The sequence below is a fragment of the Dicentrarchus labrax genome, unplaced genomic scaffold (genome assembly GCF_905237075.1).
Source record: "Dicentrarchus labrax unplaced genomic scaffold, dlabrax2021, whole genome shotgun sequence".
NCBI classification, from domain to species: Eukaryota; Metazoa; Chordata; class Actinopteri; family Moronidae; genus Dicentrarchus; species Dicentrarchus labrax.
Window position 1 is genome coordinate 324565 of NW_026136717.1, and position 12584 is coordinate 337148.

The following is a 12584-nucleotide window of genomic DNA, read 5'->3' on the forward strand; positions in this document are numbered from 1 at the left end:
AAACTAAAATGAAATGACCAAAATGTACCTTTTAAACAATGTCCCAATCCTGTGCCCTAAAAAAAGTACAAAAAATATTAATCAACACAAATAAAATAGAGTTAGAGGAACATAACATGTAAATAGTACATAAAACATTTAGAATAACTTTTTTGCATTTTCTCGTTTTGATTATTTATTTATTCTAATAATCTAAGACCTCTTTATCTGTCTTTTTGTGTTCTCCTTTGTTCATTTTTACTTTTACTGTGCATAATATGTGACAGTAAAGCTTTAAAAGTAGTGCACATTGTAGGGGGATATTAACCATAAATATACTCTGCATTGTTAGAATCCCACAGCATTGCATCAGTAAGATTTAGTTGTTAAATTAATTCATTTTATGGATGTTCTGGCTGGTAATCACCATCTGCTGCTTCACTGATGACACAAGGTTTTTATTTCTATTTAATCTTACTTACTAAAGATATTATTATGACTGTTATGAAAGAGGTATTTGTATGAACATATTACCGACAACAATAAAAAGCTTTATTTACCTGAAGAATTAAGTTGATCCACTGATCCTCTCCAGGTGAGTGTGGTTGGATCCCAGCTCTTTATACCTGTTGTTCAACAGAAAAGCAACACCTACTGAATACCTGGAGGTGTGACTTCTTCAGAATTAGCTCTGAATGATTTCTTCAGAACCAAAAAAAATCTGTTTTTGTGTTCATATAGGCTTCTTCTGACGTAAGCTTACAACGTATGCTTCTCATGCATGCTTGTGGTGTATCTTCTAATCGAACTGTAATCTTGGGTAACTGCAGTTACACATTTAAAGGACTAGTTTGACATATTTGTTGTGGTTGTTTGTGTTTAGAGATCAATATCACTGTCATGTCTGAATGCTAAACATGAAGCCTGTTAGCTTAGTGCAAAAACAGAAAATAACGGGGCTGCTGGTCGGAGGGGGTTTTCAGGCCCGGCGCCATAATGAGGACCAAAGCCGGAGTCGGGCCAGAATGATTACCGTGTTTGCTGTTAATATCATAATAAATGACGACTAGTTGACTAATAGCTTGAACTAACGACTACTAATCGAATAAGAGAATCTTTCTGTCAATTATTGACATACAAAAAATTAAAATAAATACAAAAAAATACCCAAGAAAACATTCTGCATGTGTACTGTCATAGGTCGGAGATGAATCAGGAGGACTGTTGTCATTCTTGAAGAGACTCGGTTATCTCATATTGCATGCTGAGATAAAAACATGATACCTCCACTTAATAAGGAAACAGCTTCATCACGTCACCATGTTTGTCTGCAGGGGAAAAATGTAGGACATTCTTTAGTGTTTGTACATTTTCTGTTTGTAACAGGTATGACTTCAATCCTGCAGTTTGAGATCAAATCAGTTTCCTCTTTCACTGGAACCACATGACATGCTCTTTTTGTTCAAATATCCCTTTACTGATCACTCAGCTAACCCTGTGTTAGTGTTCAAAGCCTTAATGTTCATCTGATCAAAAGAAAGGAAGGAAAGGTGTTCAGTAGAGACAGAGACACAGTCCGTATCTATGATGTAAGTAGAAACCAAAGGGTAGGCCCATCTCAATAAGCTCAGAGACAAAGGACTGGAACTTATTTTAATACATGGACTGCAGAAATAAACTAAACCTAAACACTTCACTGGTGGAATGTAAACTGATATTTCCATTTCATGCTCCTTCATACCTGTATATTGTACTTTTTACTCCACTGCATTTAAATCCTGGCCTTGACCAACACAATAATGCACCCATAATAATAATCTGATAATAAAATATATGAGATTATAAAAGTGGCAAAAGTATTTTCAGTTCAATTTGCTTTGTTCTTTGACTAAAGTAAGAATTTGAATGCCAGACTTGTACTTGTAATGGAGTATTTTGTTCATTGTGGTATTGGTTGACAAACACACATACCCAGGTCTATATCATACACTTGGATAATGAAACTGTAAGCTCAGTGTCTGTGTTTGTTTGTTTCTCTGCAGAATAATTCCCTTGAACTGTGGTAAAACTTGAATGTTGAACAGGTACTGCTTCATTTCTTCAGCTGAAGATTTGATCACTTTCCTGTTTCACTGGAACGCTGCAGCAACATCTGAAGACACTGTTAGAATCAGAATCAGCTCTCATACATCAGAGGAAAGGCTATTAAACAAAAGGTTATTACAAATCTATCTGATGGAATGATGCTTTCAGGGGTAACGTTAAGGAGCAGAGAGGGTTAAAATAAACCCTATTCTGCAATTTTTTTTTATGCTACTCATAAAAATAGACATTGTAAAATTTAATATGATGGGTGAGTAAATAATAAGTCATAGAAATAACATTATTTTAGTGCTGAGGATGAATCAAGCTCTCAGCCTGAGGAAGGAAGCAGTGGGGTGAACAGGCTGTTTAATACAACCTCTCTTAAAGTGGACTGTGAACTTTGACCATGTCTATTAATGCTATTGTGAAAGACTCCAGCTTTGGTACGTCCCTCCCCGGGGAAAAATTTTTTTTTTAGAGAAGAAGTGGAGGATGTTTTTTATTTAAAATGAAAAATAATATTTTCTATGTGATATAAAGTCACACAGGATACAAACATTTATTTAAATGTCTGAATACCTGTCAGTGGAGGTCTGCAGGAGGAAGGAGGAGGAGGAGCTGCTCCTTCCGGTCACCTGGACGAACAACTGGGTTCAGTCTTTTGTAACATCTGTTTGTTTCTTGTTTTTTCTTTTCTTTTTAATAAAACAAAAGGAAAAGGAAGAACATGATAGTTCAGCTCCCAGCAGAGATCCCCTAATGATGTTTAACCACAAATGAAGATATACTGCTTTATATAATATTTTGTTATTTTGTATTTTTTCCACAAATATGTTCAATTATTTTGTTAAAAATTCTTAAAACCACATCTACTACTTCTCCCTCACTGATAATCAAGGGTAAATATTCAATATTCTGTCATTAGACACAAGCTGTCTCATTCCACTGAAACTCAATACTCTGTGTCTGTTTCTACATTTGTGTCAGTCGCACACAACTAGTCCCAATCACACACACTGAACACACACAGTGTTAGTGTGGAAGTTTAAGACCTTTAGTTCATAGCTTCACACAGACTCACTCTGATCACTCTGGGGAAGAAGAGGGAGAAGAAATGAGAAGAAGAAGATGATGATGATGATGATGATGATGATGATGATGATGATGATGATGATGGTGTGGTAATTTCATATGACAGATTAATAAATAAATAATATAAAACTTTACAAATACAATGAAATAAAATACATTTAAATATTTATTAACTAAATAAAATTAAAATGACAAAAACAGCACTGTTATAGAGACAGGATGATTTATTAACAATTCAAAGACAATCACATTCAGTCCAGTAGAGTCAAATATGATAAGAACAAAGTTTGATGTCATTAATTCAACTTTTCTGTTCTGGTGACATGAACTTGAAGTCTGCCTCAGTGAACTCAGCTGTTATATTGATCGTACCAGTTTTATTCTGTTTCTGTTTTTATTATTATTATTGTTTATTTTATACATATTTGATTCAATGTGTGTACATACGTATGTGTTTGTCATATACAAGGTCTTTTATTTGTGATTTTACAACACAGGGTTTCACAATCAAATGCAGGTTGTAGTTCATTAATAACTCATAAACAAAAAATATATACAGTAAAGTTTATTAATAAGTCATAAAAATAAAAGTCCTGAAGAATGTTCAAACTAAAAAAGAAAATATTCTTTACCTATCATCTTTCATCAAAGCTCCTTCTCTGAATCACTCTGACTCTCTGATTCTTCTGGTCTCAATGTTTTAATAATTTCCTCCATTTCTTTTGTTGCTTTCATTTTCCTCTGTGCCACCACACTTTCACTACTCTTTATTCCCTCCAGTTGTTTCTGGAACTTCTCCAGCTGTTTCTGGAGTTCTGCCTTCTTCCTCTCCAAATCTTTCAGTTCTGCTTCATCTTCCTCTGCTGCTTCTTTCTGTGTTTCAGGGTCCATCTGGTCTTCCTCTCTGTTCACTGACTGTAGCTTCCTCTCAGTCTGCTCTCTCTGTCTCTCTACCTCTTCCAGCTGCTCTTTGACTTCATTTATCTGCTCCTCCTTATCCTTCATCTGTGTCTTAAGTCTAGACATTTGTTTTTCAAAAAGTTCCAGCTGCTTTTTAACTTGATTTATCTGCTCCCCCTTATCCTTCATCCAATTTGTAAGTGTAGGGTTTTTTTCAAATTTCTCCACTTCTCTTTCTTTTGCCTTTAGCTTTTTCAGAAGGTTTTCCTTCTCTTTGTCATTCAGTGTCTCTCTTTCTTCTGTTTCATTGTCTGCAGACTGTATTTTCTCCTCTTTTCCTTCTTCTTCTTCTTCTTCTTCTTCTTCTTCTTCTTTTTCTTCTTCTTCTTTTTCCTCTGTCTGCAGATTATTTTCTGTCTGTCCTCCTTCCATCAGGTGCTCTGAGTTGTCCCTTACAGGTTTGGTCTCATCTTCTTTGTTCCTCTGATCACTTTCAGCTGGATTTGGAGCGTCTCTTTCTTCATCGACTGCTGTCTCTGTCCCTTCACTGACAGCACACTGAGCTCTGTCTGATTCTCTTTGGTGTGTCTCCTCGACTGTTTGACTTTGAAGACCTGTTTGTTCTTCGTCCACATTGTTAGTTGTCTCTCTTTCTGCCTTCAGCTGTTCTTCGTGTTTTTCTTCCTTCATCAAACACTGAACTTCATCTGTAGACTTTATTTTCTTCTTCTTCTTCTTCTTCTTCTTCTTCTTCTTCTTCTTCTTCTTCTTCTGTCTGCAGATTATTTTCTGTCTGTCTCTCAGTTGGATTCGGAGGATCTCTTCTTTCATTGATTGGTTTTGTCTCTGTCTCTTCTTGACCCTCGTCTCCTTCTGCCAGGGGTTGGTCAGTCTGTCTTTCTCCCTCCACTGAAAACTGAAGCTCTGTCCCTTCACTGACAGCACACTGAGCTCTGTCTGATTCTCTTTGGTGTGTCTCCTCGACTGTTTGACTTTGAAGACCTGTTTGTTCTTCGTCCACATTGTTAGTTGTCTCCCTCTCTGCTGTTAGTTGTCCTCTGTCTGTTTCTCTTCCCATCAGTGACTCCTGTTCTGAATTGTTACTTATAGAGTTGCTTTCTTCATCCTCGTGGTGCTTCTTGTTCCCTGCGTGCACAAACAATGAACAGAGCTTAAAATGTCTCCATGTGAAGGAGCTGTGACAGTTTGGTATTTTATAAAGTTACTGACTTACTGATTTTGTTCTGTCTCCATTTCCACACAACAAAGACAACTGCAAGAACTAACATGATGATGCCAACAACCGAACCAATGATGATAGGAGCAGATGAACTGGAACCAGACGGGCCTTCAAAGAAATCAACAACATACGATCAGGGTTGTCTAAAGTAAAGAGTGTTGATCATTTTCATTTTATTTCTGGAAGATGGATGTGTCTCTCTGATCTGGTTTATGTTCTGTTCACTTGCCACAAAATAGTTTGTAAATGTTGACAAAACCTTTAGAGGCGTGACAATTTTCTTTTGCTTCAAACTAGAAGAAAATTACAAAAAAAAAAAAAAAAAAGTTTGGCATTTTGGTGGAATCATTTATTATTTGTCCTCTCCCAGTCCACATTACATAATTAAAGTAGTGTTTTAATGTGGTTTGGTTGTAAAACACAACAAATATACCTTTAATATGCAAATGCACCTTCCAGGCACTGTGTGTGTTAAAGAAATAAAGTTGTTATCAGAATAAAATTGATCATGAAACATCATGACTTACTTTGTCAGACATTTTACCCGGGATAGTTTTGCAGTTTAGACGCATCGGCAATCTGGAAACTGGGCAAATGCCACATGCAGCCTGACTATGGGTTGTTGGGGCTTCCCCTCTGTGGGCTGGCTACTCTACCTATATTGAGTGCCTTTGGTTGAAAGATATTTAATTTTTCATGTTGATTTGCTGGGGCGGTCTGAGTTAAAAGTCATTGCCAGTAGGGCATTGTGTAAGAGAGAAATCAGAGTTGTGGTCACCATCACCTTTTTAAATTAAATATAAATCACTTTTAACACAAAATGTTCTCACTTACTTACAACCAGCTGAACAGCAGTCTCTCCCAGTTGTGGACTGAAGAATCTGTATCTTCCCTCATCAGATAGTTTCACTTTGGAGAGTTTCAGTGAAATGTTTCCCTGCTTCAGTTGATCAATGAACAGAGATGTTCTTCCCTCATAGGACGGATGCTTCATACTCTCTAGTTCCTTACCATCACGTCTGACAAGGACATATCTGGGGTCCAGGTCAGGTCTCCCCCACTCCAGCACCATGTTAAAAGCATCCATGACAGGGTGCAGGTGACACGGCAAAATGACATCCTCACCAACCATTGCTACTATTGGCTGAGACGGACCAACCACCTTATGCTGACCTGAAAAGAAACAACTTTAATCTTAATTTCTACAGCAAAGGCACAGTACACTCGTACATTAACGCCATATCTGGATGAATAAAAGCAGTTTATCAAGAACAACGTACAGCTGTACATGTTTTTTACATCAGGAAGACTGTTAGTGATGTGTTTCATTTACCTCTACATGAGTGTATCAGGCTGAGGAAGACAGCAGTGTGGAAAACCAGGACAGTGAACGCCCCATACTGAAGGTTAAGGGACTGACTGACCCTCACAGGAAGCATCCTGGAGCTCTGAACCTGGAAGTAAAACAACGACAAAACTTTAGGATATTACAGAGAAATGTGCTTAACTTGAATGTTCTGTTTGGGGTCCTTCAGATCCTGCAACTGCTCCAAAAACATAATTAACATTGTTTTAACAGATTGATACTTCATTACTTGTGTGAAGTCTGCGACAGAAAATGACATTTTTGTTTAAAGGTCTCAGATACTCATACTTACTACTTAAATAATTGTTTAAGCTGTGATCTGTATGAACAGCACTCACACACACAGAAGAGGGGTGTGTGGGAGCCCAAACAATGAGGAGGTGAAGCCAGTTCAACAGAACACAAGAGTTTAACACAAACCTGAATGTGCAGCAGCAGAACAGCTGGCAGAGAGAGGTTCCACTTTATGAACTTCAAATATTAATATTCACTACCATCCTGACTGTGTGACAGCAGACCTGTTCAGTGGCGCTCTCTGCTGCTCGTTCGGCTGCATTTCATTACACATGCGCAGATTAATTAAAGTCTGATCGAGGTCTGAGTGTCAGTTTCAACCTTATTTTGATAATGTGAACACAAACTTGTAACAGACCTTTTGAGACTGACTTCATTTAAAGAGGCACATTCAATAAAGACAGTGTTTTTCATAACTAGACTAGATAACTAGATTTCAACAGTCTGTGATTTTCATAAAGGACTCAGTTGATCCAGACGTCCACTGATCTTAAAATAAAAGAACCTCTAAATAACCTGCAGGCTCTTAAAGTCAGCAGCTGGAATATGAACCTATGGAATCCATTTTAATCTACATTTACTGTAATAACATGCTCCAGCTGCAGCAGCCTGTCTCACTGCCCAGGTGTAACAGGTGTTTATGACACAGAGGAGGAGAATGATCTGTTTTTAAATAAAATAATAATATTATAGTCATAATGTTGCAGAGGTCATATAAAGTCAGAGGACACACTAACACAGTAACACTTATAGAAACGTCTGCTTACCTGTCGTCCGTTTGTCTGTGGAAGTCTGCAGGACGGACAGCCACTGACTGTACATACAGGGATCCAACGGCCAAAGTCCGAAACCACAGAGGGAGGAGGAGGAGCTGCTCGTTCCGCTCACCTGGACGAACCACTGGGTTCACTGTTCAGCCTGGTGACTATTATCAATATATTTTTAAAAATATATATTTGAATTAAAATGTTTTATTATTTAAAATCTAATTTATTATGTTCAGAAAGAAAAAAAAATGTTTTTTTATGTTACATATAGGATGTTAAAGTACATATGGAAGTTTTCCTGACATACTAGTTTGGATTATGTCCAGCAGGGGGCAGGGTTAGACTTCTCTTATAGGCCTATGTGAAGGCTGAGATATAAAGGCAGACAGAGACAAAGAAGAAGAGGGGAACAGAACATCAGAGAACATTTCCAAAGGGGAGATCACACCGATGTGGAAAAAGAAAACCAAAAATCTAAAATATGTTTTTTTTGTTAAATATTTTATGTAACATCTGTTTGTTTCCTCTTTTTATTATTCTTCTTTTTATTATAAAATAATCACAATTTCTCCTGGAAAAGGAAGAACTGATTGACATTAAGGTTTGGCTACCAGCAGAGATCCCCTCAAGATATTTAACCACATATAAAGATACTCTGCTTTGAATAATAACTTCACTTTAATATTGTTTTTCCACAAATATGTTCAACTACTTACTTTGTTAAAAAATCTTAAAATGACACTTACTCCTTCTCCCTCACTGATAAATCAGCAGTTTTGGTTATTTCACATAAAAGCTTTTCTTCCTTGTTGGTTGGAAAAAAGGCAATGTCACGTACTCCTGATGCACCTATCAGGATTCAGCTATTACTGACTCTGAATCTGCTGACAGTGGTTTGGTCGCTGTCAGTGAAACCTGGTCATTCTCCACTCCAGTGACGTGTGGTCAGGATGGAAACAATAAAATATAAAATATAAAATAAATTAAATGGTTATATTTATCAAATGCTTTGAACTATAAACTAAATTTCCATTTAACTTAAACAATTTTGATTATTTTCATTAAAACTCGCTGATTTTTCGCATTTCTGGTTTAGATACAGGAAAGAGACGCACAGTGAGGCAGCAGCAAGCTGAGTCTCACCTTGGATTGCACAATCCCTCCCAAACTGTGCTCTGCCATGCAATGAGAGCGTGTTACTGTCTGTCTGTATGTCGCCAATCAAATGTTTCGTACACTTTTAATATATGCCCCCCTGACTTTCCATAGTTTAGCTGGTGTATATGTGTGTGTAACTTGTTTGGTGTGCTCAGCGATCTTACAACAGCAGTGAAGAGGCACTAGGTGAGGCAGGCAGTTCTCTTGCCTCATGGTGCTCTTATGTGACACCGCAGCAGCAGAGTGACAGCGAGCTGGCATCTTACAGTCCGTGGTTACTATTAGAGAGAGAGCGTTAACTGCTGCCGATCAAATGGTGAATAATCTACTCTGTTGTGTTCATATATTTGTAAATCTGATTCTGATGAAGTCACTGCCTCACCAGCCATGAACCTCACCGCACGTCACTGCTTATCAACCAGCTCAGCCACCAATATCATAGCAAAGGGACTGCTTGAATAAAGCAGTGGACACAGCAATGTTTCAAACATAGTGGAGAAATCAGCAAACATATGCCTATAAAGACATACGATAATAACTTGTGCGCATAAGATAAAAATATTTCCTTTTGGGGACCTGTATGATTCCCATATTCATTCACTCACTCATTCATTCATTCATTCATTCATTCATAAACTACTGACTCCACATTAAAAGGGATCAGTGTCAATTCTTAAACATAAATAATATAAAACTTTACAAATACAATGAAATAAAATACATTTAAATCAGAAACTGAAGGCAGCACTCTGATATTTCTGCTTTCACTAAAACATTAATCAACAGCACAATAACAGCACTGTTAGAGAGACAATATTATTTATTAACAATTCAAAGACAATCACATTCAGTCCAGTAGAGTCAAATATGATATGAACAAAGTTTGATGTCATTAATTCAACTTTTCTGTTCTGGTGACATGAACTTGAAGTCTGCCTCAGTGAACTCAGCTGTTATATTGATCGTACCAGTTTTATTCTGTTTCTGTTTTTATTATTATTATTGTTTATTTTATACATATTTGATTCAATGTGTGTACATACGTATGTGTTTGTCATATGCAAGGTCTTTTATTTGTGATTTTACAACACAGGGTTTCACAATCAAATGCAGGTTGTAGTTCATTAATAACTCATAAACAAAAAATATATACCAAAGATATTTACAGTAAAGTTTATTAATAAGTCAAAAATAAAAGTACTGAAGAATGTTCAAACTAAAAAAGAAAATCTACTTTACCTATCATCTTCATCAAAGGTCTTCATCTGAATCACTCTGACTCTCTGCTTTTTCTGGACTCAATGTTTTAATAATTTCCTCCTTTTCTTTTGTTGCTTTCATTTTCCTCTGTGCCATCACACTTTCACTACTCTTTATTCCCTCCAGTAGTCTCTGGTTCTTCTCCAGCTGTTTCTGGAGTTCTGCCTTCTTCCTCTCCAGATCTTTCAGGACTGCTTCATCTTCCTCTGCTGCTTCTTTCTGTGTTTCAGGGTCCATCTGGTCTTCCTCTCTGTTCACTGACTGTAGCTTCCTCTCAGTCTGCTCTCTCTGTCTCTCTACCTCTTCCAGCTGCTCTTTCACTTCATTTATCTGCTCCTCCTTATCCTTTATCTGTGTCTTAAGTCTAGAAAGTCTTTCTTCAAATTTCTCCACTTCTCTTTCTTTTGCCTTTAGCTTTTTCAGAAGGTTTTCCTTCTCTTTGTCATTCAGTGTCTCTCTTTCTTCTGTTTCATTGTCTGCAGACTGTATTTTCTCTTCTTCTTCTTCTTCTTCTTCTCCTTCTGTCTGCAGATTATTTTCTGTCTGTCCTCCTTCCATCAGGTGCTCTGAGTTGTCCCTTACAGGTTTAGTCTCATCTTCTTTGTTCCTCTGATCACTTTCAGCTGGATTTGGAGCGTCTCTTTCTTCATCGACTGCTGTCTCTGTCCCTTCACTGACAGCACACTGAGCTCTGTCTGATTCTCTTTGGTGTGTCTCCTCGACTGTTTGTTCTTCGTCCACATTGTTAGTTGTCTCTCTTTCTGCCGTCAGCCGTTCTTCATGTTTTTCTTCCTCCATCAAACACTGAACTTCATCTGTAGACTTTATTTTCTCTTCTTCTTCTGTCTGCAGATTATTTTCTGTCTGTCTCTCTCTTGGATTCAGAGGATCTCTTCTTTCATTGATTGGTTTTGTCTCTGTCTCTTCTTGACCCTTGTCTCCTTCTGCCAGGGGTTGGTCAGTCTGTCTTTCTCCCTCCACTGAAGACTGAAGCTCTGTCCCTTCACTGACAGCACACTGAGCTCTGTCTGATTCTCTTTGGTGTGTCTCCTCGACTGTTTGACTTTGAAGACCTGTTTGTTCTTCGTCCACATTGTTAGTTGTCTCTCTCTCTGCTGTTAGTTGTCCTCTGTCTGTTTCTCTTCCCATCAGTGACTCCTGTTCTGAATTGTTACTTATAGAGTTGCTCTTCTTCTCTCTCGCTCTCTGTGTTTCTTCATCCTCTTGGTGCTTCTTGTTCCCTGTGTGCACAAACAATGAACAGAGCTTAAAATGTCTCCACGTGAAGGAGCTGTGACAGTTTGGTATTTTATAAAGTTACTGACTTACTGATTTTGTTCTGTCTCCATTTCCACACAACAAAGACAACTGCAAGAACTAACATGATGATGCCAACAACCGAACCAATGATGATAGGAGCAGATGAACTGGAACCAGACGGGTCTTCAAAGAATTCACCTGAAATAATAAAACACACAACAGAAAAGTATTTATATAAGATATAATCAGTCTGAAACAAAGTGAGTTTGTTCATTTTAATAGTATTTCTACCTGGAACATAGATGTGTGTCTCTCTGGTCTGGTTGATGTCCTTCTGTTGGACTCTACAGGTGAAGTTGTTGCTGTGTCTCTTCTCCACAGTCACTCTGCTGCTGACAGTATAGAGGTCATCAGGACCTCTGACTGTCTCTGTAGGTCCAGCAGAGAGGAGGTTTCCCTCACCGTCCAGCCAGACCACCTCAGGCTCTGGATACCAGCTGTTAGAGTCACACTGTAGAACCACGCTGCTGCTGTTTTTGGTCTTCTGGATATCAGGTGAGGAGACAGAACCTAAAGAGGAGATGGAAAAGAGGTTTTGTCCAAAGTGGTTTAACAGTTTGCCCGCTAACATTAGCATTCCTGACTAACATCAGCATGTTAGCATTGTGAGCATATTAGTGTTCCCAGTGACGGCTGGTGGAGATTTTGGGTGGGTGGGCTAACAAATGCATTACACTCATTAATACTCCACACAGCAGCAACAGCAGCAACAGTAGCAGCACATCAAGTTACAGCAACAACATTGTATACTTTGTTATAGCAAAGGGCTCTACGGCAACACTGGGGAGACAAACCCAAAAGAAATACCTGATGCCAAAAAAATCTCCTCTCTCTCTCTCTCTCTCTCTCTCTCTCTCTCTCTCTCTCTCCTCTGTACACATCAGCACATGCCAATTGCACTACAACAACATTATAGAAAAGTACCATAAATCTACAAAACCAAAGAAAAAATGATTATTTGTAGAAGAGAGTTGTTTCAGAGCTTGGGCAGACCTTATTTAAAACGCCGCTCACATCAACCTCCTTTCTGTGACACAAACAGGTTAATCACCATGTCACTCCACCCTGCTGTACCTCACCATCAGCTCACCTTTCAGTTTCTCCCTGCAGATCATTGGCTAAT

The 12584-nt window shown here is 38.0% G+C and overlaps 1 protein-coding gene across 1 annotated transcript in view; it reads right to left on the reverse strand.

Annotated features, from left to right (window-relative positions):
• Positions 1-3362: 3362 nt before the first annotated feature.
• Positions 3363-12584, reverse strand: part of LOC127349583 (uncharacterized) — a 70171-nt gene continuing 60949 nt past the window's right edge. The window contains exons 15-17 of the mRNA XM_051375447.1: positions 10136-11214; positions 6721-6750; positions 3363-5100 (exon numbers count right to left, since the gene is read on the reverse strand). Of these exons, the coding sequence (XP_051231407.1) occupies positions 3802-5100; positions 6721-6750; positions 10136-11214 (2408 nt within the window). The 3' untranslated portion in view covers positions 3363-3801. The remainder of the gene's footprint in view (positions 5101-6720; positions 6751-10135; positions 11215-12584) is intronic.